The following is a 22,499-nucleotide window of genomic DNA, read 5'->3' as shown; positions in this document are numbered from 1 at the left end:
ACTTGTTTATTCGCCTTGCAATCCAAGGGACTCGCAGGAGTTTTCTCCAGCACCAGTGTTCAAAGGTCTCAATTCTTTGGCACTCAGCCTTTCTTATGGTCCAACCTTCACAGCCATACATTGCAACTGGGAAAACCATAGCCTTGACTATACGCACTTTTGTTGGCAGGGTGATGTCTCTGCTTGTTAGTATGTTGTCTAGATTTGCCATAGCTTTCCTCCCCAGGAGCAAGCGTCTTTTAATTTCTTGGCTGCAGTCCCCATCTACCATGATCTTGGAGCCCAGGAAAATAAAATATGTCACTACCTCCATTTCTTCTCCATCTGCCAGGAATTGAGAGGGCCAGATGCCATGATCTTAATTTTCTTAATGTTGAGTTTCAAGCCAACTTTTGCACTCTCCTTCTTCACTGGCATCAAGACGTTCTTTAGTTCCTCTTCGCGTTCTGCCATTAGAGTGGTATCATCTGCATATCTGAGGTTGTTGATATTTCTTCCGGCAATCTTAATTCCTTACAAGAAAATGTAACCCTTTATTATATATTTTTCATAAAACACATTCACAGGAGCAAAACGTAGTCCAAGAAGGCTGAAGTATTCCAGCAGTTTATATTTTATGCTGACCAGATTTTATTGTTCCTCAAACAGCATGACATACTCGAATTCATCCTAATTTTAAAAATTAAATTGCCATGGCAACACTATTAGTCAAATCAATATAAAGTGAATTAGAAATAAAATAGCAGTTTATTTCAGCTAGTAGCTAGGAAAGTTTTGCAATTGTACAAACAACCTCTTGAATGAGGGTTAAACTTATTTGAAATTACAGTCGTATCAAATCACAGCACAACGCCACCTGAATCCAACTTCCGACCAGCGTGAGTTGAACGCGTTGCGCAAAGAGAGGAACAAGGACAGCAAAATGCCTTGTTTCCCAGGAGACAGTTCTGAACACTTTAGGTTAAACGTAGTTCCGCACACCGACTACCAGCTGATTTAAACGTTTAAATATGCGCTCCCTTCCGCAGCCGAGTCCTCTTTCCAACCCTCCGGAGCCTTCCCGGAATTGAGGTGGGCGGTTACAAAGGCAGCAGCCGTGAGATTATATGATCTCAGTCCCTCTCAGTCGCCCCCAGCAGCTCTCGAAAGCGGGTTTAGGGAAGAGAAGATGCTTTCGCGGAGCGGACGGGACTTCTAACATCTGAGCATTGAACGTAAAACAGGTAAGGCCGCGGAAAGTGGCCGTACCCACTCGGAAAGGCCACTCGGGGGAAAATGAACAAAAAGAAAATCACGGAGCCTCTCACCCCCTCGTGGGACTTCCTCGAGTGACGAGATAAAGTCTCCCCAGCGAAAGGTCTTTCTGGGACTTTTACTGCGCCCACCCGATTACTTGTTCTGCTTCTAAATCGTGTCGGCCAGGGCGGGTGGGCAGCTTGAGTTAAGCCGAAAGATGTTTTCGTTTCGTTTGCCTAAGGTACTCGCTTACTTTCCTTTGTCCGGCTTGTTCGAGGTATATGCTGCCCGTCCGAATTGGGTTTCTGACGATTAAGATTTACGATTTGGGCGAAAACGAAGTTAGCTTGAGAAAGAGAGCCAAGAAGTTATTAGTGGGCGTAGCTAAGTCTTAGTTTCCTTCTCGTGGAGTTGCTCTGATAGAGCCAACTCTTGTGAACCCCACCAGCCAGCCTCGAAAAAGCTTGTTGTAAGTGCAGCTGGCCCCAAAGTCCTTGGTAAGCAGTGGTCCCTTCGGTTCTTATGAAAGTGTGTTTCACCACCTAGCTGTGGTGAAGCCAAGGTATTATTGATAGAGGAGAAATCAGTCAATCCATAGAGCGGACATAATTCTTTTTTTTTTTTTATTAAAAAGTTTTACAAAGTTTTTGCATTCTCCCTCCACTCCTCCCTCAACCTCTCCCCTCTCCCCCCCTTTCCCCAATCCCCCTCCCCCCACCACTTCCTGGAGCAAAATACAGGGTATAACATTTAACAGTCATAAACTAGACTACACTAACTATCCATAGACTCCCCTCTCTCCCTTGGAACCTTAACTCCCTTTTTATATATAAAAAAAGAATAGAAGTATAATTCTTGCATTCTATTCATTCATAAGCTATTTGATACATCTTAGTCTGATACTTACTTTGAATATAATCAATCCATCTTCTTCATTCCAATATGTATCTTTCTTGTGAATAGTCTTTCAAATATGTTAAAATTTTTGCCATCTCTGCTAAATTTGCTACTTTTAATGTCCATTCTTCAATAGTAGGCAATTGTTCCTTCTTCCAGTATTGTGCTACCAATAGTCTAGCTGCTGATATTAAATTTAAAATCAGTTTACTCTATTACCGTACAATCCATAATTACACCCAGTAAAAACAACTGCGGAGTAAACTTTATCTTCTTTTTCAAAATATTTTGCATAATCCACCAAATTTTTATCCAGAATGATTTGATTTTTTTACATGTCCACCATATATGATAATAAGTAGCATCATCACAATCACATCTCCAACATTTAGCTTGCAAGTTCGGATACATGCATGCCATCTATAAAACATTTTGTAAAAATTTTCTCTTAAATTTTGTGCTTGTGTAAATTTCCTGTATATTTTGTGCCCATTTTATCATACAGTCCTTAACTAATTCTGTTTCTGAAGAGAGGACATAATTCTTGACTGTGTTTTCTGGTTAACAGCATTCAGTAAAATGCTGATTAACTATTTACATGTATGTAAATTCATAGATGTAAATAAAGACCTCACCCCATTCCTAAGAGGTCTGTAAGGGCCGTGCATAAGAGCACCAGCGTGCCTACCGTCCCTATCCTAATGTTCTCTTTAATTGTATTTATTTTATGTATTCAATTCATGCTTTTACTTATATATATTATCGAATACATACTAGATAGATAGATAGATAGATAGATAGATAGATAGATAGAGAGAGAGAGAGAGAGAGAGAGAGAGAGAGAGAGAGAGAGAGAGAGAGAGAGATGTCCTTTCCTCCCTGTAGTTCCGTATCTCTTGCTCTGTGAATGGGATTTTGTGAGCCAGGCAACTTTGCCATGTAAAACTCTATGCAAAGGAAATGTGGTAGCAGATGGGTGTACAAATGCTTGGCCTATGTCTTCAGTGATTATATTCCTCTTTCCTTTTGATTCTTGTGTAATTTCTGGGAGCAGTCTAATGCCATTTATATTATGAAACCACAATGGTTGTACAGGTTAGGCTAGTTTGTGAGAGTTCTGTAACCTGTTTCCAATGCAGTGTTCATTGTACTTGACTTGTGCTAACTTGTGTTTTATAATCTTAGAGCGAGATTAATCCTTTATAGTCTGTAGTGACTAATCTATTAATATTTTCTTGACAGGTACCGGGCTATGTTATTTTTTCACGTTTTGCTATTTCAGCTGCTTATAAGTTTGTCTGCATTTCCTCACTGCTCAATACCAATCAAGGAATCAAAGGGTGCAATAGAAGAAGGTAACTTATTTATATTTATTGTTGTATTTTTGTATTAAAATTGTTCCTAATATGAAGGACAAAATCAAAGAAGTAAAATTATAATTGTATACTGTAGCCTAATCTAAATGTTGTTGCTCAAAATGGTTCAGTCAGAGTTCAAGTGTCACTGTAATACACACACACACACATATTCTGGATTTAAACCAGTTTTTTCCAGACAATTTCTCTTTAGCATATTTTGTTAAACATTACTATAATATGTTACAGCCAGTTATATAAATATACGATCTACCCTTCCTAGAACATCATTTTCCTATAATGAAAGTACAATTCACCAACATCATTAATAATCCCTTAATATAGCCAAACATTTACCAGATTTCTTCATCAGGTATGTCTGCAGCATCTAGAGCCCTAGCTAGTTCTGAAATTGTGAAGAAAACTGCTGGGTCCCCAGGATTTAAGGCTGATTCAAAAGCACAAATCAAACAGACCAAATCGAAGGACTAGCCAAGTGTAACCTCATTACCTTTCTGAGATCAAGCCAAATTGTCCAATAGATGATAGAAATTTGCTAATCTGCTGACCATATCCCTAAACTTTTTAAAAGTTGCCTTGACAGACTCTAGTCTCAACCAAATTTGATAGCTCTCTGGGCAAGTTCAGGTTCTTTTTAATCATTTCCTGCTGATTATCTTCTTACAATATTTTTTTTCTAATAAGTAACTTAAATAAAGATGATACAATTCTAAAAGTTCTTACAGATCTATACTGATGCATGCTAATGTAACATTGATATTAGAAGAACATGGGTAAATTTTCTAGAATTAGACTTGGGTGAGATTTGCCTCTTCCCCCTTAAAAAAAGTAATTGCCTCAATAGTTTTGTTGGCTGGGGAATTGAGGGAACAGTAAGGGGGTAATTCCATTCTCAAGCTAGAAGTGACCTTCTTAACCCTTAAACTCTCAGGCAAGCCTTTCATACTCATGGTATGAAAGCAAAAGTGAGAAACATAGAAACTCAGCTTTGAGACCTCTAATTACAGGAGACACATTCCATACTTGCCTTCCAATTTTACTCCTAAGTGATTTTGCAAAATTAAAATGTAAAAGTTATACTGGGTTTCAATAAGATTAAACTACAAGACATGCTAAGGAACAGTCATATCTGTATGTCTTTGATTATAACTCCAATATTCTTTAACTTTTGGCCAAGTTGACCTTTTGCAGTTGTAAACTAGCAGATCTCTAGCATCTAGGGTACCATGCAGGTGTGAAATCCAGCAGGTTCTGACAGATTCTGGAGAATGGTAGTGGAAATTTTGAACAGTTCGGAGAACTGGAAAATACCACCTCTGGCTGGCCCCAGAATGGGATGGGAATGCAGATTTTGCAATATCCTTCCCCAGGAGTGGGGAGGGAACGGCTGTCTCTAGAAGATCATTTGACGGCCGTCTCCAGGAGAGCGTTCTACCAGGTTCGCCTGGTGCGCCAGTTGCGCCCCTTTCTGGACCGGGAGGCCCTTTGCACGGTCACTCACACCCTTGTGACGTCTCGCCTGGATTACTGCAACGCTCTCTACATGGGGCTTCCCTTGAAGAGCATCCGGAGGCTGCAGTTAGTTCAGAATGCGGCTGCGCGGGTGATAGAGGGAGCCCCTCGTGGCTCCCGCATAACACCCATCCTGCGCAGGCTGCACTGGCTACCTGTGGCCTTCCGGGTGCGCTTCAAGGTTTTGGTGACCACCTTTAAAGCGCTCCATGGCATAGGGCCGGGTTATCTACGGGACCGCCTACTGCGACCAGATACCTCTCACCGACCCGTGCGCTCTCACAGAGAGGGACTCCTCAGGGTGCCGTCAGCTAGGCAGTGTCGTTTGGCGGCGCCCAGGGGAAGGGCCTTCTCTGTGGGGGCTCCCACCCTCTGGAACGAACTCCCCCCAGGACTCCGTCAACTTCCTGACCTTCGAACCTTCCGTCGCGAGCTCAAGACACATTTATTCATCTGTGCAGGACTGGCTTAGATTTTTAAATTTAGAGGGGTTTTAAATTGATTTTAATATTTAATATTTGATATTTATATTTCTATTTTTAATAATTCGGGCGCTAGAATAAGTTTTTTAAGGATTATTTTAATTTGTATATTGATATTGATGTTTTATATGCCTGTGAACCGCCCTGAGTCCTTTGGGAGATAGGGCGGTATATAAATTCGAATAATAAAATAAAATAAAATAAATAAATTTTGCAGTGTCCTTCCCCTGCCACACCCACCAAGCCATGCCCACAGAATCAGTAGGTAAAAATTTTGGATTTCACCACTGGTACCGTGTCCATATATTCCAGTCATGTGGTCTTACAGAACTGTATTCCTTGGTTATTGGAAATAATCACACTTTCCTAAATATCATAAAATCTCTATGTGCAGTTATTAAGATATCTGCAGCCCACTGCAGTGCATAAGCTTTCCTGTATAAAATTTCCCTTCAGTGCTATGAAATAGGGATTCAAAACAATTAGGTTTTTGCCCTAACAGCAACAAGTAATGTGTGTATTTTTTCCTTGGGAATTCCAGTTATATATGTTAAAATATAAGAAAAGTCAATCAAGGCAACATTGAATAAAATAATGCTGCCATACAAAGCTTGTCCCATCTTTTGCATTTTATAGAAAAATGTAGTTAGCTTTAAAAAGAGACTATTAAACAATACTGTGTGTCAGCGTTCCAGAAAACCCCTCCTGCAGAAAAGACTCCGAAGCAAACATCTTTCAAAGTTCTTTTACTAGCATAGGTAAACTGGTACAGTTGGTTGAAATCTGAATCTGGGGATCTGGGTTCCTCCCTCAGTAATACAAACTCCAAAATCCTCACCCTCATGACCCCTCTGCTGATCACATGCTCCAATTTTCAACCATCCCATGGTCGGGACATCACTCCGGTCACTCCTTCGCCAGATGTGAGCTCAGCCTGACCTTGACCGGCAGGAAGAATGTTGTTATAGCCCCTTGTACCACCACCCCCTTCTTCTACTTTCCCACCCAGGAGAAAGTGGCAGCATGTGGAAGCCTTCGGCCTAGCATGGCTTCCAAAGCTGACATTGTGCTTATCAGCTCTTCTGTTTCTATTGTTTTGTTTGGTCAGAAAATTATGTCTTGCATCTTTTGAAATTGCAGGTATTTTTAAAGTGTTTTTAGGGTATTGTATCTTATAATATTTAAGTAAAAGATACTTTAATTCACAGAGATCGGTAATAATAAATGACAAGCTAAAAAGTGGGTTCTGGCATGCAGGTTGCCTCTGGCATCATTCTCATACTGCCATGGTTGCAGGAATGTAGAAAAAATAATGTATAATTTAAGCCACAATGACCACATGGTTTTCTGGTATGACTTGGGAAACATCATAGATTAAAAATATATAGCATGATTAAAAATATTCACTGAATGTATCTTGACTTTCTCAATGTAGTAGTAATAAAAAAATGAGCATACAAAGAATTATATAAGAAATAAAGTATGGAGGCATTTTAAATATTTTAACAAATCCTTGGCATTCTAAGATATTAACATTATTTTAACTATATTTTAGTATTCATCCTTGCAGAGAAAGCCAATTTGTTCATTGGACGACATCTTCTTTACAACCGATTTGATTTCGAGCTAATAACCCAAGGAGATCTTGAAAGAGAATGCTATGAAGAGCAATGCAATTTTGAGGAATCAAGGGAAATTTTTGGAGATTCAAAAAAGACAGTAATTATTTAACTTACAAATGCTATAGAACATTTGACATGTGAATGCCTTTTGATTGATAACAAGTCAACAGCATACTCTGCATAGGAGCCGCTGTTAACTTTTCTTATATACCCTAATAATGAAGCCTTCTAAGTTAGCCCTGGTCATCTTGTTCTTCAGTTGTTTGAACTGATCCTTTGAGAGCTGTATGCAATGAAATTTCATTTTAATCTATGCTGATTAATGCACATTCAGACTGACAAAGTTATTCTAAGTTCCATCACTCAGGGATGGAAACCATCCCATTTAGATGTCTTTATAAATGAATCTCTTTATAAATCCAAACACATGTGAAATAGGAATACCTACCTTTTTTATTTTTTTATTATTTGCATTTATATCCCACCCTTCTCCGAAGACTCAGGGCGGCTTACACTATGTTAGCAATAGTCTTCATTCTATTTGTATATTTATATACAAAGTCAACTTATTGCCCCCAACAATCTGGGTCCTCATTTTACCTACCTTATAAAGGATGGAAGGCTGAGTCAACCTTGGGTCTGGTGGGACTTGAACCTGCAGTAATTGCAAGCAGCTGTGTTACTTTATTTTTCTTGGGACTAAGAAAACTGGCTATTCAAACTTTCAATCATTTTAGCAGTGTCATGATACTCACCATTTCATTTACCAGTCTATGTCTTACAGAGGAAAGGATTTGAAATGTGTAGTGGATATGTGGATATTTATTTATTTTTATATTTATCTAGAAAAGTATGCATCTCAACTCATATTGCAAATGTATAAAGGCACTAAGGATGTGATTTGTAAAAACCGTATGTGGATGATGTGAAAAAAATCCTAAACACTATCCAGTTAATGTCAGTGGTGTTCATACATATTCCATGCAGTACTTTTTCTAGGAAAAGATGTGTTTCTTGTGGAAATAGTTTCCTTTTTCCAGCATCAGATTATGGTATCCTGGATGCTGGTAAAATGTAATATCCCTGCAATAGTGTTTGGATATTCACTCAAGTATAAAGATGGAATGTAAATCAAATAAACAAATAAACAGAGCTTTGAGAAAGAAACACCACATGAAACAAACATGTGTATCGATTCAATAATTGTCACGATCCAACTATTTCAATTTGTTTTTAAAGTGACTCAAAATAATTTATTTAAAATATAAGATCACGTCTCTCCTGTCTTCCTCTTCCCCGGACAATTGAAATTCAAATTCAAAAATGTCACTATAAATTGACATTTGATCAGTGGAATATACCTTGTTCCAAATAAATTACTGGGGTATTGAGATATTTAATGTCTAGTTTTAACATTTGAAAGCAACTACAATTAAAAGTTTATCTGGCAAAATCTGTCTACTTTAATATATATATATTTTAGCCAAACTTGGTCAGGCTCATGTAAACATAATCAAAGTTGTTTTTGTTTTCTTAGATGTCTTTTTGGTCTGAATATACTCTTAGAGGTCCTGGCTCAAAAACAGGTAAGACAAAAACAACAGTGATATATTAAAATTATTTGACATATAGTATCTTGGTTTATTCTTCTGTCTGTAATGAATTACAGCTGTTTTTTCAGTGGATATAGAATAATCCATATATATAGAATAAATATATAGAATAAACCAAGATCCATGTTGTAATCAGTGTATTCATCTTCATTAAGGAATTTGTTGTGGTTCTTCTGATAGACACCGCAGAATGAAGGAATTGTTGACACTACTATTTCAGCAAAAATGATTACATTTATATTAGAAAAGGGTATTCACAGTATTATGACTTGGCATTTTTTCTTTTAGATGCTGTATTTTATATATGGAAAAGTGTTTTTCTCAAACTAATAATGCATAGAAGGGTGAGGTTTTGTTAACTCGGATGTTTAATTTCCTGCCATTATCTGCTGTGTTGTATGTTGTGATCATGCAAGTCATATACTACATTAAGTTCTGAATTATCTGTGGACTAATCTATGGAAATTTTAAGCATTTCCAGAAATTTTAACGTTGTGTTAGCAAAATGTTTGCTTCTACAATAGTTTGTAGTATTCCCCCATCTGAATCTCCTACCCAGATCTTTCCTAAGTTACTGGTGCAAATTTGAAGAGTATCAATATAAAACTTTTTTTGTTGACCCCTTCCAAGAATTTCTTAATAGAAGATACTTAAGTTAGGCTATCACTGGTCTGGCTGAATTTCCTGACATGTCCTAATCTATCCAGTTGGACAGTTTTTAGATATTCTTCAAAGAACCTTCAGTTGGAGCAAAGAAGGTTTTTTTTTGTGTTGACTGAGTTAAAATTAAGGTACTTTATGGGACACGATCTATTGCTGCAGGAGTCAAGTAGAACTCTACTTGCACCCCATAGAAAGGATCTTTGGATCTTCCTGCCTAAAGGCCAGAAAATTGTCATACAAAGTCACCAAAATTTACTAGAAATGGAAGCATAGAAGAAAAATAAGACATCTTTCTCTCTCTCCCTCCCTTTCTCCCTCTCTCTCTCCCTCTCTCTCCCTCTCCCTTCCTTCCTTCCCTCTCCCTTTCACACACACATGCCTGTTAAGACTAGTCACATTACCTCCATGAATAAGTTATTAGGCTTCAGCAAGTTTTGAGAGTTTCTCGTACAGAAGTCACCTCTGACTGTTACTTGTCACCTAATTCTTTACCATTTAATTGTACTTCAAAAGATGCGTAGTGGATATATTAGTTTTATAAATCTAGGGAATAACTTAAGGAATTTGTTCCTTATATTTATTGGCATACTGTGATCACATTTTCTGGCAATACTGGATTAAAGGCTTAGGGTAGATCAGGAAACACTGAGGTGGTTGAATACACTTAACAGTCTTTCCTTTATGTGCAGACAGCAACGCAGTAGAGAAGATTGACGTTATAGGACTTTTGACTGGATTGATTGCAATTGGAGTACTATTGATTATACTTGGATTGCTTATTTATTATCTGTGCCAAAGAAAATGCAAACCAAGATTACTAGGGTAAGAAAACATTGTTATCAATATCATTTTCAGTGTTGATATCAACATTAACATATTATTGTATTAGGATATACCATAGTTTGTATTTATGTTTACATTTGCCAGTTATATCCTGCATAGATTTATACTGTTTGTACCTTATAACTTCTGGAGAATTGGTGAGATGACAAAGATTTGAAGAACAAATGTAATTCCAATATTCAAAAAGGTGAAGATGATTGACCCAGGAAATTACAGCTAGGTTAATATCTCTAATGGGCAATCTATAATAGAACAGATTTTCAACAAGCCATGATGCCAAGAATTGCTACCATTATCTGAAGTCAGCATGAAATTGTCAACAAGAAGTTAGGTTTGTCTTAGTTTTTTTTTAATGACAAAGTGACTAGTTTGGCAGATGAAAGGAATTCTGTGATTTAGTATATCATATTGTTAGGATACTGGATACTGGACTAGACAGTAATAAGATCTGAAATATTTGCAACTATCTGAATACATCCAAAGAGTGCTCATAAATGGTTCTATAGGTTCCTGGAAGGGAAATATTGATAAGCAGGTGCTGTATTGAACGACCCAATGCTATTTCACGTCTTTATAAATGACTTGGAATATATGGAGATGGAATGTATGCGTATTAAATTTGTAGATGACACTAGATGATGGGGATTGATTAATACCATAGACAAAAGCACAATTCGAAACAACCTCAACAGGCTCAAAGAAAATCTGACGGGAAGATATTCAAATGTAAAGTCATGTGCTTGAATAGATAAAGCATTAGAAGTCTGACTTAGCAGAAAAGATTCCAATAAAGGAGAATATTTGTAGTTCAGAGTTGAAATGAGTGATCTTAGGTACTCTCTGAGCTTGTTGTTTTGCATTATCCAAACTAGGAAACATCATCAATGTTCGTAAGGAGTGGGGTTTGCTCTCAATTTATTTATTTTATTTATTTATTTATTATTTATTAATTTAATTTATATACCGCCCTTCTCCTGAAGGACTTAATTTATATTCTAGTAGATTGCCCTGTCAGTGTTGGTGGGGATGGTCTTAGAGATTCTTTGGTTGGCCTGTTTGCGTTGGCTTTTTTTGGCAGTTCTTTGATTGGGATATTTACTTGATTGTTAGTCTGATGTTAATCTTGGACTTAATCTACGCTCCTCTGAGTGCTGATAGCTGGTCAGCAGGTGTTTAAGTCTTTTTGTTACCTTTTTGGCTTGTTGAGTGTCTCTTTTGAATAATTTATAGGTATTGTTTATCTCTATGTATCTACTGATAGCTAATTTGTCAGAGTGCCAGGCTTCTAGAAATTTCCTAGCATTTTTGGACTTGGCTTGGTTTAGGATGGTCACGGTTTCCCAATTGAAACTACGGTTAAATCTGTCTATATCTTGTGAAATTAAAGCCAGTAGAATAAAGAGTTTTCATCATGTCTTCTGACTGTTAATTGGTGTTCATGGATACATTCTGCCAGTCTTCTGTTTATCCTATGTAGTGGCTGTTGCAGTCATTGCACTGTAGGTTGTAAATAACTCCTGTTTTTTCTTCTGGGACTGCTGGATCTTTTGGTTTATTTAAGATGTTTTAAAGGGCTTTAGTTGACTTGTGTGCCACACCGATTCCATGTGGTTTGTAGTAGCCTGTTGGTGGTTTCTGAGTTGTTCTTGACATATAGCAGTGGTACTGAATTTCAACCAATTGAAACACCCAGGATTATGGATCTCATAAACATCTGCCTAACCACATACTTCCAATTTGATGGACAAACTTACCAACAAATTAAAGGTAGAACCATGAGATCACCGCCTTTAGGACTTGTAGAAAAGGTCATTATGTGATGTCTCGAAGTCATAGCACTTCCACAAATACAATCCAAAATAGGGATCAGATATGTAGATGATACCTTCACCATAATAAAAAAGACCAGGTAGAGAATGCCTTCAGTACCATCAACAACATCTTTAAAAGAATCCAGTTTACCAGAGAAAACCCACTACCCTTCCTGAACATCCTGATCAGAAGATACCACAATGGCAAACTACAAACACGTGTACAGAAAAACCACCCACACCAATCAAGTGCTGTACTACCAAAGCAACAACCCAATCTCTGATAAAAGAAGTTGTGTGAGAACCTTATTTAGACTAGCAAAACTCACTACAGCAACCCTGAATAGCAGAAAAAGGAAATAGAGCATCTATACAACATATCCAACAAAATTGGTATCCACACAACTTATCAAAAGGTTCCTGACCATTCAACCCAATACAGCACAACTAACACAAACTCTAAATGAATAACACTACCGAACATTGAGAAAATCTTAGAAATCACCAACAGATTACTACAACTATATGGAATCGGTGTGGCACATGCCAACAATAGCACTTTAAAACCATTTAAGGAAACCAAAAGACCCAGCAGCCCCAGAAGAAAAAAACAGGAGTCATTTACAACATACAGTGAAATGCAGGGGTGAAATTCCAGCAGGTTCTGACGGGTTCTGAAGAACCGGTAGCAGAAATTTTAATTAGTTCAGAGAACCGGCAAATTCCACCTCTGGCTGGCCCCAGAGTGGGGTGGGAATGAAGATTTTGCAATATCCTTTCCCCAGGAGTTGGAGGGAATGGGGATTTTGCAGTATCCTTCCCTGCCATGCCCACCCACCAAGCCACACCACGCCCACCAAGCCACACCACGCCCACCAAGCCACACCTACAGAACCGGTAGTAAAAAAAATTGAATTTCAGCACTGATGTAATGATTGCAACAGCTACTACGTAATGGCAAACAGGCAGAAGACTGGCAGAACGCATCCATGAACACCAACTAGCAGTCAGAAGACATGATGAAAACTCTTTAATTTCACAACACATGGACAGGACAGGCTTAACCATCGTTTCAATTGGGAAACTGTAACTATCCTAGACCAAACCATGTTCAAAAATGGTAGGGTATAGACATAAATAATATCTATATACTATGCAAAAGAGACAATCAACAAGCCAAAAAGGAAACAAAAAGACCAAAACACCTTGCCACCTGCAATCAACACCTAGATTGAGCATAGACTAACTCCAAGATTAACATCAGACTAACAATCAAGTTAGTCTGACTAACAATCAAACAATACCCCAATCTAGGAACTGCCAACAAGTCAGCAATAAACAGCCCAACCAAAGAATCTCCAAGACTACTTTCACCAATACTTGACAGGGCAATCCATTAGAATATAAACTGAGAGCAAATCCCACTCTTACTAGCATTGATGATGTTACCTATTTTGAGTAATGAAATGTTTGCAAGCAAATAATGAAGGTCAGAGCACCCCCTCACAAATAAGATTTAAGTATTTAATTGGACCATAAGAAAGGCTTGGACCATAAGAAAGGCTGAGCGCCAAAGAATTGAGGCCTTTGAACTCTGGTGCTGGAGAAGACTCCTGCGAGTCCCTTGGACTGCAAGGCGAACAAACAAGTCAGTCCTAGAGGAGATCAACTCTGACTGCTCTTTAGAAGGCCAGATCCTGAAGATGAAACTGAAATACTTTGGCCACCTAATGAGAAAGAAGGACTCACTGGAGAAGAGCCTAATGCTGGGAAAGATTGAGGTCAAAAGAAGAAAGGGACAACAAAGAATGAGGTGGCTGGATGGAGTCACTGAAGCAGTAGGCATGAGCTTAAATGGACTCCAGAGGACGGTAGAGGATAGGAAGACCTGGAGGAATGTTGTCCATGGGGTCGCGATGGGTCGGACACGACTTCACAACTAACAACAACAATTTAAGAGAACTTGCAGTCCACTAATAATTAGGAATTGAAGGATAAGATGAATATGGATAATAATAAAGAGGAATTTAGAAAGTGTATTATGCTGAGTCCAAATGTTGGTTTATGTAATTCAGTAGGAACTCTACAATTCTCCAGGGTTTCATTTTGGATTATTTTCAGCCCTAGCTCGATGTAGCAGGTCTTGAATCTGTGACTTTCTTATGCATTGCATAAAATCTATCTCTGAGTCATAATTCCTTCCAGAAATCTCCTAACAGGTTAAATAAAGCGTAGAATCTTGAAATTATGTGATTTTTTAAAATAAATATTAAATACCATATTAAAACTTCTAGATTTATACTTATGTTACCTTGGATATTGCAATTTGAGTAGCAAAAATTAACAATTCATATTTTCTGGCAGTAAGGAGGCTGGTGTTCCAAAACTGCAAATAAAATGGTATATATATCATAACACATGCATTACAATGTACATCTTGTCACATCAGTTGTCTTCCAAAGGAGTGAGAAAGCTTATCCTTAGTACCATCAGTTTGTAAAGCATATCTAGAATAGGATTGTTCCTAGGACATTGGTGATTTTAGAATGTACTGTTCTTCAAACAAGTTGTATTTATGGTTAGTTACTGAGGTAATCCCTTAACATGTTTTTCAGTAACAAAATATTGTGGGAGTGAGCTTTAATCCTTGCAAATAGTTTTTATTTGCTAGCCTATGAAGGTATGATACAGCTTCTTAAAAATTAGATGAGTGGTTATTGAACAACAATGTAGCATGACTGTTCACCAATAATATTTTCAGTAAAAGGAATATTTGAATGTTGTTCGTTTGTAATTAATCCTTTGAATCAACCACAGCAAGCTTTAAAAATCATAGCATGCAGTATAAATATCTCTTCTCAGCTTCTGTGGAATATTCTTTTTAAATTGTTACAAGGTGTACGAGATATGCACATATCTCACACCATTGTGTATAACAATGAATTCAGAGTAATAACTTCAGCAGCCTTCAGTATCTTTGATAATAGAAGACTTTAACTCTTTTCGTAAAAGTAGCATTTCACTTTATCCTTTTGAGAATGACCACTAGTGATGCAGAAATTTAATTTTTATAATTGTCATTTGGCTTCTTAAAATAGCAAATGGCAGTTTCTGTCTCCAAATAATATGAGATGCTGTGGTCTGGAAAGATGACAATGATAACTCACTGCCCGTTATCTATTAGCCTGTGCCATTTTGAAATGTCTATTTTAAAAATGTTTTTATCTTTTTGTATAACTATTTTGCTTTCATGCTTATCCTATGTTCATTATTGCATAGAACAAATAAGTACCTAAAGTTATTTGTAAGGCTATATTAATCATATTTGTGTCACATGTTACTAAAAATAGAGTGTAACTATGTGTAACTGTGTTTTGTCCTAAATTCCAGCTGGTTTTGTTATTTCCCCTAGAAAGATTTGCATTGTTGTAACAAGATGTCATTTCTTCAGAACTTTTTAAGAGTTTAAAATGTCATGTGAAAAGTTAATGAAATTAATGTTTAATTCAACTTAATCTCTACTTTGAGTTAATGTATAAGTGTATAAAATACAATGAATTGCCTATTAACACTATTTTATTTTCAAATGCAATGTCTTTTTCCCCATTAACCCAAGAATATGTGAGAGTATATATAATATCAGAGTTGGAGGTCTTCTAGTCCAACCCCCTGCCCAGTCCAACCCCCTGCCCAGGCAGGAAACCCTACACTGTTTCAGACAAATGGCTATCCAACATTTTCTTAAAAATTTCCAGTGTTGGAGCATTTACAACTTCTGCAGGCAAGTTGTTCCACCAATTAGTTGTTCTAACTGTCAGGAAATTTCTCCTTAGTTCTAGGTTGATTCTCTCCTTGATTAGTTTCCACCCATTTCTTCTTGTTCTACCCTCAGGTGCATTGGAGAATAGTTTGACTCCCTCTTCTTTGTGGCAACCCCTGAGATATTGGAAGACTGATATCATGTCTCCCCTAGTCCTTCTTTTCATTAAACTAGGCATACCAAGTTCCTGCAACCGTTCTTCATATGTTTTAGCCTCCAGTCCCCTAATCATCTTTGTTGCTCTTCTCTGCACTCTTTCTAGAGTCTTAACATCTTTTTTACATCGTGGCGACCAAAACTGAATGCAATATTCCAAGTGTGGCCTTACCAAGGCATTATAAAGTAGCACTAACACTTCACGTGATCTTGATTCTATCCCTGTTTATGCAGCCCAGAACTGTGTTCGCTTTTTTGGCAGCTGCTGGTTCATATCTAAATGGTTGTCCACTAGGACTCCAAGATCCCTCTCACAGTTACTACTATTGAGCAAGGTACCACATATACAGTACCTGTGCATTTTGTTTTTTTGGCCTAAATGTAGAACCTTACTTTTTTCACTGTTGAATTTCATTTTGTTAGTTAGTGCCCAATGTTCAAGTCTGTCAAGATCTTTCTGTATCTTGAGCCCATCTTCTGGAGTGTTGGCTATTCCTGCCAGCTTGGTGTCATCTGCAAATTTGATGAGTTCCACATCTATCCCCTCGTCCAAGTTATTGATGAAGATGTTGAAGAGTACTGGGCCTAAAATAGAGCCTTGGGGTACTCCACTGCATACTTCCCTCCATGTGGATGTAGTTCCGTTGAGGACTACATGTTGAGTGCGGTTGGTCAGCCAGTTATGAATCCATCTGGTGGTGGTGCTGTCTAACCCACATTTTTCTACTTTATCTAGTAGTAGGTTATGGTCTACTTTATCAAATGCTTTACTGAAGTCCATGTAAATTATTCCTCTGGTCCACTAATTTTGTCACTTTGTCAAAGAATGCAATAAGATTAGTCTGGCATGATCTGTTTTTGAAAACCCATGTTGGCTTTTGGTTATTACTTTGTTTGCTTCTAGGTGTTCTGTGATTCGTTGCTTGATTATCTTTTCCAGAATCTTCCCTGGTATTGAGGTTAGGCTGATAGGTCTATAGTTTCCTGGATCTGTTTTTTTTCCTTTTTTGAAGAGGAAATTATATTTTGAAAAATATAATTGTTCTGTATTACCTGCAAGCAGTGTTATATGTCACGAATAAAGGCAAATACACGTGTCCCAAGATAATGTTGCAGGATCCAATCTGGATCGGTCACCTCTGGTCCCAGTGACGAACTCAGATTGGATCATGCAGTGTTATATTTCTTAATAAGTTTCTGGAATAACATTTTACCAATGATCAGATTTGTTATTCTAATCTACTTGATAAGTCAGTGCATTGTAACCATACCATAATAACCAGAAAGGAGAAATAATCAGTGAAAGCAGATAGTTTTTGTTGATCAAAAGAAAACAAAATGATATGATTAGCCTGTTGAGCCACCTCTGGTGGCTCAACAGGCTAATGCAGTCTGTTATTAACAGCAGCTGCCTGCAATTACTGCAGGTTCAAGTCCCACCAGGCCCAAGGTTGACTCAGCCTTCCATCCTTTATAAGGTAGGTAAAATGAGGACCCAGATTGTTGGGGGCAATAAGTTGACTTTTTATATAATATACAAATGGATGAAGACTATTGCTTGATATAGTGTAAGCTGCCCTGAGTCTTCGGAGAAGGACGGGATATAAATGCAAATAAAAAAAAATAAAAAAATAAAATAAACCTGAAATAGAAATATTTGAAAGCTTCTGAAAATTGAGTTTAGACATTAGAGCAGGATAGTATGTACTTATGAGAAGTGGCCTGCATAGAATGATGATGCTCTTAAAGTAACTTTGTAAATCTGTTTTCAAACCAACTATGTTCAAGTTGCCCATGTTCAAAAATGTTACTGAATGACTTTGGAGCAGTCATTTTCAATTTAATCTACTTCAGAGGAATTCTGGGATTAAAATGAAGGCAATCCCCATTTTTGGATGTCTTAAACTCTGGCAGAAATAAACCACAGACTTTGAAAATTAAATTGCATGAACCTAGAAACAAAATCACACTGTTTTTGAAAATTTTATTTTCATTTAATTGTAATGGTAATTAAAGACAGTAATTATAAAGAGGCATCTTTAAAAAAGCCCATATCAATCAAAACATTCCATTATCCCATATCAATATAAAATTGTTTCAAGAAACTTAACACTACACTCCAAATGCCTAGAATAGTTAATTTTTATCCTAAAATCCTACTGCTATTAAAACCTGTGATGGGTTTATAAATAATTTATGGAACTTGACAATTTAACAGCAGAAATGGCCTTGACTTGGAGATTAATGTCTACTTGTTTCTGTGTCTTCTGTTCCAGAAGCTGCTTGGAAATCTTGATAACTCTTAAAAGTGGATAGAAAACTCTTAACATGAATTTTCATGTTAGAATGAAATGTGAAATTTAAACATAAATTTTTGAATGTAAAGGTTATAGTATCCATGACCAAACTAGAATTCTAATTGTGGCTTATTTGAAAACGAGCCATTTCCTGGTTCATTTTGTCACTCTGATTTGGCTTCTGCTGCTATTTGGCAACGCTAACAAGTCTGGTGATCTCATCCATGTTTTGTTTAGTATTACACATCAATCAGGAATTTGGGCTTGCTTTTCTTGGAATAAGTAAACTGACAAGCATTTTCCCCTTGGTTTGTGCTCTGATTTGTATTGTTACCATTGTTGCAATTTAATTTCATGGTTCTTTCCATCAGCAGACATTAAGGGAAATAGAGGGTTGCCCGATTCAATACTTTTTTTTCAGAGTATTGATTCACTATACTATAGTGTATATGTGACCCTAATTTCATAGGAAGGACATTTCATCTCTCAAAAAAAAATTTTGTATCTCTACGACTTTCAAATTATGATTCGAGAATCACAGACTCTAAAAAATGTACAAAGGGAAATATTGGGAAGCTAGGTTTTTTTTTAAAACCTTTCTCAAAAGAGACAATTACATTTCCTAATGTAACCTCTTTTAGATGTATTGGGATTAATGTTTTCAAAATTCCCACTCTGGAAGATGTTAATTAGTAAGGTTGTATTAACTAACTTCTAAACTAGGAAGCTGAAAATATTGTTAGCAGTTTCAATTGATTAATTACCTGACTTTTGATTGTCCTTATCAAAGGTGTGGGTGTTTTTTTTATTCTAGGCACAGAAGCTGCAGGAGGCATAATTCTTCCATCGTCTTCCAAAGACAAGAAGAGTTTTCTTTAAATCCTGTCCCTCCTCGTACTATAGGACAGATAGGATTGCCAACTTATGATCAAGCAATGGCATTAAGAGAAAATTATGATTCTCCACCCCCACCATATCCTGGACGTTCAGGAAAGCTCAAAGTATTCAAAAAGTCTCTCTCTCTTCCGGGTCCTTAATGAACAAACATGGTCTATGAAACTGTTGAGAATTAGTCTTAATAAAAGATGTGCAGCTGAAATGCTATAGTATAGCACTCTAAGACAGTCTGAAGATGCCTGCCTATGACGGACTAAAGGGTAACAGGTAAACAAGGAACCCATTTCTTCAATGTTCTAATAATTTTGAAAGACTCATTTTATATTTCCATTTATGCGTAAACTTGGCTTCTATGCATTTTGAGCCATTGAGTAAACTGATGTGCAGTTTTTCCTTTTTAACTGAAGAGTTTTATTTTCAAGTCTGAAAATTAGACTAGTTTTCTAGTGTATTTTTCTTTTGAATTTTCTCCCATGATAAAAATGTGTTTGTGTCAGTTTTTAATTCTTAGTGACTACCTGATCCAGTACCTACAGTTTTGTTGGTAATAACGTTGGCAGAAATACTTTGCCATTGCTACCTTTCTAGGCCTAGGAGAAAGTGACTGACCCCATTTCACCTTTGTGCCTAAGGCAGGATTAGAACTTTGTTTCCTGGTTTCTAGCCCAATACCTTAATCACTACACCAAACTGACTCTCCTATGATAAAAATGCGAACACATTATAATTTCAATTATCTAGTTGAATATTTGATGTTTCTTGTACTAGAAAGAATATATCCATGTGGGTGTTATCAATAAGTTTTTATAAATAAAATAACTATTTGTACCTAGTTCCATTTTCTTCGTTAATGCCAATTAAATAATGAATCTGAAAGAAAATTTCTGATATCTGAAAAACTGCCTTGCTTTATGAAGCCAAAGATCAGTTTAGATGTTAAACAGACTTTCAGGAGGAGCTCAAAAAGAAGACATGATGTAATTGCTATTCTTTCATTACTTATTTGAAGGGCAATATGGCTGCAAGGTGAGGTTGGGTCAAAGCAAACAAAAGTGCATCTGGATTTTCAGAGGGATAGTTTTTTAAAAACTAAAGATAGACTTATTTCAAGGCACTGTTAGATGCTATCTAGTCAGCAACAGATTTTTCCCCCATGGCAATCTGTTCCTAACTTGTTCTTCAAGTTGTCCAAATGTGATTGTGACTACCATTTTTGCTTCTCACCTAAGAATGACAGAAAAGTGTCTTCAATTTTCAGTCCACATAAAGGAATTCTAAGGAATGCTTGGCACTGCAGTTTACCAATCTTTGTTCTGAAAGAAAACGTTAGCATGCCAAAGCTTTGAGCCACTAATATATTAAACCAATTTGTCTGCCATATTGTCTTATACAAGCTTTCTTGAATTGCCACAGGAGCCATTTCTGCAGACCATTCTACAATTTGAATCCTTTGTTGTCCACCTTTGTCAAAATAATGAAACAAAAGATTGTTTAATCTATTTCCCCTGCACAATTCCTAATGGCAATCTTATATCTCAAAGTTTTTTTCTCCTTTTCAATGAATAAAACTTCTAATTCAAACTTCCATATTTGAAAGTAGATAGGTCCCTACATGCCAGAATAACTACCGGTACTACAAACTTCCCTCAGCTGTTAATCTCAAACTCCCTTTAACTGCATTTCCTACTATCCCCAGCTGCTCTCTAGTCACCAGCACAAAAGTTGGAAGTCAGTAGTAGTATTTATGTGCTGAAAAGATGCATCTTATTTTTTTCAGCATTCATTTTTACATTAACTTGTTATTGCTACTTATAATTCTCAAACATTAATACAAAATATATTGAGTGTAGCATTCAAGCACAGAAACATGCAGTGATTCATTCAGCAGACAGGGATTCTCCTAATTTTAAGCATTGGAAGCATTTTAAACACTATGAAGTTCCACAGTTCAGGTATTTTACCTCGCAGCATTCTGAAATAGTAAATATACATGTAAAGAAAATTTTCCACACAAACCTTTCTTTTGAACTTTCAGAAAGTTTCCCCACTACCTTGCCTGGATTTTCCATCATGTAACAGATATACCTAATAAAGAGACACTTAAGAATTCAAATCACGTTTCTAGTGTGTAAATTACACGCAATTTAAGACATTCAGCGTTAAATTTAAAGCACCCATAAATAGGGAAGAGTGAAAATGTGTCGTTTTAAGCTGACCAGCTACGTGGTCACGAAGCCATTTCAGGCGTTATTTTGTTAGCCTTTTGTTAGAACATTTCATAATACGCGAAGGCGTAAAGCTGCTACACAACCGTCTACAAATCCCAGCAAAGCTTTTCAAGTACAGGCGTTGCAGAGATGGAAACCGCGGGAACGGAGGGGACGCTCCCCCCCACCTCGCCGCCGCTTCATTTCGCCACCGCGGGAACAAAGTGAGTCTCAGCAATCCCTTCGCGCTCCCTCTCGGCGTCCTTCTCCTCGCTGCAGGCGCCCTCTTCTTTTCTCCTGCTACGGCTGCAACTCCAGCGTACCGGCCGCAGCAGGAAGAGCGGCAACGGCGGCGGCGGGCGTCGTTTCTCGTGTCCTGAAGCCGATCGGCCCACAGTCAATTGCAGCAGGGTGGGAGGGGCAGCCCGGGAAAGCCACAGCCCGACATGGGTCTTCGGCGAGGTGGCTCCCAGCCCTCGCTGCCAACTTGGCCGCGGCGCGCCGCAGCTCTCCGGCTTCCAAGCCGCTCTCCCGCCTCTCGCAGCGGAAATTGAGGGGAGGACCGGGTGGGGGGGTGGCCGCCGCCGCAGCTGCCCTCCTCCTGCGAGCGGGAAGGGGGAGTCGTCCCACTCTACTCGGTCCCTGCAGCTGACCCCCCCCCCTCCGCCCCGGCTAGCTGCTCCTTACGCGCCAGGCCCCGAGCGCAGCCCGGCGTCCCCTCCTTTCCCACTCGGATGATGGACAGGAACTACCCACCAGCCCCCAGCTACCCTGATCCATTGGGTTCGGCCGCCGCTGCCGCGTCTTCGCAGCCCGCCACCGTCTGGGCCTATGAACGGGGCGTCAGCAGCCTCAAGCCCAGGTAAGGAGGGTCTCTCCCTCGCCAGCCCGGGGGTGGGGTGGGGGGGGCCTGCGTCAGGAAAGGCCGGGGATTGAGACGCGGCCTGCCGTCCCTCGCGCGCCCGCGGGACCTGCTCGCGGCGCTTTCGCCTCCTCCCAGGCTGGGCGGCTTCTTTGCTCCGTGGCGTGGCGTGGGACGGAGACGAGAGGTCTCCTGGAGAAGAGAG

The 22,499-nt window shown here is 38.3% G+C and overlaps 2 protein-coding genes across 4 annotated transcripts in view; both read left to right on the top strand.

The window, feature by feature from the left end:
* The first annotated feature begins 505 nt into the window (after positions 1-505).
* PRRG4 (proline rich and Gla domain 4) lies at positions 506-20,058 on the top strand. Its single transcript, XM_058160707.1, has 6 exons — positions 506-1,223; positions 3,376-3,488; positions 7,059-7,222; positions 8,663-8,711; positions 10,091-10,223; positions 19,143-20,058. The coding sequence occupies exons 2-6, from the start codon at positions 3,386-3,388 to the stop codon at positions 19,363-19,365; spliced, it is 672 nt and encodes a 223-aa protein (XP_058016690.1). The 5' UTR covers positions 506-1,223; positions 3,376-3,385; the 3' UTR covers positions 19,366-20,058.
* Positions 20,059-21,595: 1,537 nt separating this feature from the next.
* Positions 21,596-22,499, top strand: part of QSER1 (glutamine and serine rich 1) — a 45,074-nt gene continuing 44,170 nt past the window's right edge. For all 3 annotated transcript variants that reach the window (XM_058160668.1, XM_058160677.1, XM_058160660.1), the window contains exon 1: positions 21,596-22,294. In XM_058160668.1, coding sequence (XP_058016651.1) covers positions 22,167-22,294 — 128 coding nt within the window. In that variant the 5' untranslated portion in view covers positions 21,596-22,166. The remainder of the gene's footprint in view (positions 22,295-22,499) is intronic.

This window comes from Ahaetulla prasina, chromosome 1, assembly GCF_028640845.1.
Source record: "Ahaetulla prasina isolate Xishuangbanna chromosome 1, ASM2864084v1, whole genome shotgun sequence".
NCBI classification, from domain to species: domain Eukaryota; kingdom Metazoa; phylum Chordata; class Lepidosauria; order Squamata; family Colubridae; genus Ahaetulla; species Ahaetulla prasina.
The sequence above is the reverse complement of the archived record's forward strand: the minus strand, read 5'-3'. Positions and strand labels throughout refer to the sequence as shown.

Bases quoted from the DNA above. Each gene is read 5' to 3' on its own strand.
- PRRG4 (XM_058160707.1), top strand. From the start codon at position 3,386: ATGTTATTTTTTCACGTTTTGCTATTTCAGCTGCTTATAAGTTTGTCT. The intron at 3,489-7,058 runs GTAACTTATTTA...ACTATATTTTAG, and splicing joins AAAGGGTGCAATAGAAGAAG to TATTCATCCTTGCAGAGAAA. The intron at 8,712-10,090 runs GTAAGACAAAAA...CTTTATGTGCAG, and splicing joins AGGTCCTGGCTCAAAAACAG to ACAGCAACGCAGTAGAGAAG.